Source organism: Sphaerodactylus townsendi, linkage group LG12 (genome assembly GCF_021028975.2).
Source record: "Sphaerodactylus townsendi isolate TG3544 linkage group LG12, MPM_Stown_v2.3, whole genome shotgun sequence".
Classification (NCBI taxonomy): Eukaryota; Metazoa; Chordata; class Lepidosauria; order Squamata; family Sphaerodactylidae; genus Sphaerodactylus; species Sphaerodactylus townsendi.
Genome location: NC_059436.1, coordinates 21,625,462 through 21,629,820, shown reverse-complemented (window position 1 = coordinate 21,629,820; position 4,359 = coordinate 21,625,462). Strand labels below are relative to the sequence as shown.

At 50.0% G+C, this 4,359-nt stretch overlaps 1 protein-coding gene across 1 annotated transcript; it reads left to right on the top strand.

Annotated features, from left to right (window-relative positions):
* The first annotated feature begins 270 nt into the window (after positions 1 to 270).
* RNF26 (ring finger protein 26) lies at positions 271 to 3,988 on the top strand. The gene is made up of 2 exons (XM_048513273.1): positions 271 to 521; positions 1,503 to 3,988. The coding sequence occupies exon 2, from the start codon at positions 1,524 to 1,526 to the stop codon at positions 2,988 to 2,990; it is 1,467 nt and encodes a 488-aa protein (XP_048369230.1). The 5' UTR covers positions 271 to 521; positions 1,503 to 1,523; the 3' UTR covers positions 2,991 to 3,988.
* The last annotated feature ends 371 nt before the right edge of the window (positions 3,989 to 4,359 follow it).

The following is a 4,359-nucleotide window of genomic DNA, read 5'->3' as shown; positions in this document are numbered from 1 at the left end:
GGAAATCTTATAATTACAAAAGCTCAAAAATCGCGCCCAGGCGACACACAGGTGGAAAGCTAATGCGCATGCGCAACTCCCCAAAAGACGAGCCCCGCGGCTAGGATGTCAGTTCAGACTAGTGGGCGGGGCGCTCCCTCCTTCTTTAACCCACCCCCTCCTAACCGTCACTAGCGTCTTTCAAAACGGTCCAATCAGGGTGAGGCTGAGGAGGTAGGGGAAAGAGTTTCGGAGGGTAAGCCTCGCACGGCTCTCCCAGTGCTGATTGGACTGGGGTCGTGGCTCCGCCTACCACAATGGCGGCGCCCATTACGGAGGGAAGGAATTCCCGAGACATCAACGGGCAAACGGCGATCGCGAGGGGGATCTGACAGTTCCGGTTTCCTTCCCTCTCCGCCGGACCGGAAGAGAGCTGGGAGCGACCATTTGTAAGGCGAGCCGTGGAGGCAACCCCCTTCCCCCTTGGGGGGAAGAGGGGGGCGAGGGGGACCCCTCAATAGACCGGTCTTCGTCATTATAAGGTGACTTCAGAAAACATCCTCAAGGAACCCCCACTGCGGGAGGGGGGATTCCAGTGGGACTTCCCACCCCTCCTCCACTGTCAAGCTACACATTAGTCATTTGGGGGGTCGTCTCCAAGGGACACTGCCCATCTTGGCTCTATTAGTAGTAGTAGTATAGTAGTATTTTATCCTGCCTTTCCTGGGGTCAGGGCAGCTGATAACATTTCATAGAATCATAGAGTAGGAAGAGACCCCCAAGGGGCATCAAGTCCAACCCCTTGCCATGCAGGAACACACAATCAAAGCACTCCTGACTGATGGCCATCCAGCATCTGTTTAAAAACCTCCAAAGAAGGAGATTCCACCACTCTCCAAGGCAGGAGGTTTTTTCTGATGTTTATGTGGAATCTCTTTTCCTTCACCTTGAACCCATTACTCCTGGTCCTGGTCTCTGGAGCAGCAGAAAACAAGCTTGCTCCCTCACCAACATGACATCCCTTCAAATATCTAAACATGGCTAACCCCCTTCCATTAAAAGCTCTCTACCCACTTCCACTTCAGCCCACTTCCTTTGTTTAACAAAAACACTCCTCGCCCCTGTTTGTTTGAATTTTTCTAAAACCAAAATGGGGGTGGATGGGGGCTCCTTTCCATGGAAATAATGTTATTTTGTGGTCAGCTCTTCTAGTTCAGCAGGGCAAAGCTGGCTTTCTTTAAGGCAGGAGTGCAGTCTCTTGTTGAGCCGTAAAGCTAGATAATTTGGGGGTTTGGAAAACCAACAGCCTCTTCCATGTTAGACTTTAGGAATATGAAAAGGGGTCAAACCCCAGTGCAAAGAGGTATAGTCATAAATCAGGTTTTGCACATTTAGTGGCCAAAACATTCCATAATTTGATAGAAGTGTCTAGGATATCCAGGCCTTCCTTCCCACAACCCTTGGAAAGCATTTTTTTTGCCTGCTTCAATTCTCTTCAACGCAGTTGATCTCATCTTTTCCAGCTCTCCGTGTGGAGTCCAGCCATGGATCTTGTGTGCCTGATTTTCAATGGCATGGGGATGCTTGTGGACCTGTTGGTCATCTTGCTGGATGTCAATTTCTTCCTCGTGTCCACTTTGGTTTCGATCCTGCTCTGGCTCATCGCCTTTGCTTACAACTTGCCCAATGCCTTGGTGGGTTGCATGGTCCACTGCTGGAATGGGATCTTGTTGTTCTTGCTCTGTGTTGCTGAGGCATTGTATTACCTGACGGTGGGCTCTGTACATGCTGTCTTCAACTTGCTGCGTGGTCTGTGCTCCAGCATGGAAAGCCTGAAAGTGGTGGGGCACCTGTTCACCCATGTGATGCTAAGAAGCAAAGAAGTGATGCACCGAGGTCTCTGGAACCTGGTGGGGTCCGGTCAGTCACTTCTGAGGCAGGTGTGTGAAGGGTGCGCCATTGCCATGAGCCTTGTGGCTTACTTCATCAACAGCATCATCAACATCTGCCTCATTGGGACCCAGAACCTTTTCTCCCTGGGGCTGATCCTGTGGGAGACGATTGTCAGCCCCTTCCTGAGTGTCACGGACATTTTTGCTGCCTTTCTAGCACGTTTGTCCAGCAGTGCCATCGCTATGTCCATCCTTCTGTGGTCTCCTTGCCAGCTGGCATTTGATCTCCTCGCCTCCATGAGCAGGCTGCTGATTAACGTATTCTTCCTCAACCTTTATGGCTTGGTGTTGCTGTCGGGGCTGGTTGCTGCCTGCACCTTAACCTTCAACTCTCAGCTGACATGGACGCTGGTGGACCAGGTGACTGGCTACTTGAACTCTATGCCTTCCTATCACCGGGTACGCAGGGACTTGTGCCGCCTCTACCAAGTTGTGCTCTTATCACTGGACATGATCTTGAGCTCCCAAGCCTGGCGCAGGTTGGCAGACCGGGGTCTCCAAATGGCCAACTGGAACAGAGGAGACAGGGGAGCACACCACCACGGGGATCAACAGCAAGAATGGCCACCATTCTTGGCCTATATTTTAAGACTCCCTTCTCTTGGGGTAGCTTACCCAAGACGACAAGGGGTATATGCAGCCAGTCAGCAGGCTGCAGCCCCCGCCCGCCAAGCACAGACAGGAGCAGCCCGGGGCAGTGGGAACCAGCATAGAAGAGACATTGATCTGGGATCAGTTGCGCAACGGAGTGTGCCGGATGCCCGGCAGCCCCAGGCTCAGAGCAAGGGTCCGAGCACATCACAAACCAAACCTGCAACGAAAGAGCAGTTAAATGCTCTGGAGGAGGACAGCGACCCGTGGCTTCTTCTGAAAGAGCAAGAAGAACGGAAGAAGTGCGTCATTTGTCAGGACCAAACAAAGACAGTCTTGCTGCTTCCTTGCCGCCACCTTTGCCTCTGTGAAGGATGTACTGAAATCTTGCTGCAGCAGGCCGCATACCAGCGCAATTGCCCGCTCTGCCGGCAGATGATCCTGCAGACTCTCAATGTCTACCTGTAAACGCTGTGGGGAGAACTTCATCATCTACATTCCACCAGACTTCCTAGGCACACAGGGTGGCATCTCTCACCTTTGTACTCACTGCTTTCTACAATGGCTGACTGTGAACAGCTCCCTGCTGGATACTTAGCAGCAGCATTTTTATTTCCAAAGAGCCTTTATAATCACTGGGACACGGAGAATGGCCCAAATGTTTTCTCTGTGTTCCTGTTTTAATTTGTTTGCAGCTGCCATCAGGAAGCACAGCGGCTGATCACGTTAATTGTCTGAAACACCACTGTTACAAGGTGTGCTGAGATTTTCAGTTGAGCCGTTGAGTTGAATGTTCAGAAGTGAGATGCAAGAAAACCCACCAGAGATCTAACAATGGGCACATGTGCAGATTCACCTGATAAGGCACCAAGCAGATACAAGGGAGCAACTGTTGAAAGTCTGTATTTTAGGGTCCCTATAAACCAGAGCCTGGAATAAAGTTTTCTATGCTGGACTTGATCAATAAACATATCAGCAAGAAAAGCAAAGCAAAGCAGGATATTTCTTCCTCCGGCCATCCGCAGGGGAAGATGCTCATTAGCTCACATTGACAGTGACTGTGCATTTCTCCTTTCAAGAGACATGGGAGGTGTTTTAGGTCCTGGGACCACGGATCATCTTCTGGATGAGCAGTTCTTACGCTGCTCAGCTGAATAACCTTTTCAGATTTGTTGTTTATCCATTTGTTTGGGGGCTTCAAGAGCCACAGGACAGGCAAACTGGACACCCAAGTGCGACTGTGGAGTACGCACATGACTCCCCGAGTCGGGTAACGGGGACTTAGGTCAAGATCCCTTTGAATACACTGGCATGTAACTTCCACAGGTCACTATGCAAAACTATGACATTCCAGCACTGTTGCACAAATGAATTGTTTGCTTTTTTTCTTCTCTTTGTGGTTAAGCCAGGGGTTGATTTACCGTTGTGTTTGGTTTGCTAACAAATGAAAACATCCTATCAAAATAGCTCCAGAGACTGAATTGTTGGGTCTCAGGTGTTTGTGTAGACAGCCACCAAAAAAGCTTTCTGGGACTTCTTGTCTGGGCTGGATTTGAGCAGGCTGGTGACCTCATTAGTAAACAGGCTCTTGAGCCTATAGCTTAAGTTCTCAAGGCTAAATGAAGCTGTCTCCTAGGAGCAAGCACGCTTGCTTGCTTAAAGTAAACAGACTTCCTTGGAAGAAGAAGTGAAAGGACGTGGTTTGTTGTGATCTTATTCTGGGCATCAGAAAAGCCTCTGGGCTGCCTTCTTTTAGACCGCTCAACCATCATTGCCCATTCTCAGAAATCAGGCAGCGAGATAATCCAAAAATTTAGGGAGCCCAGTGGATTGCTGC

Excerpts from the sequence above, each read along its gene's own strand:
- RNF26 (XM_048513273.1), top strand. The coding sequence starts at position 1,524 with ATGGATCTTGTGTGCCTGATTTTCAATGGCATGGGGATGCTTGTGGAC.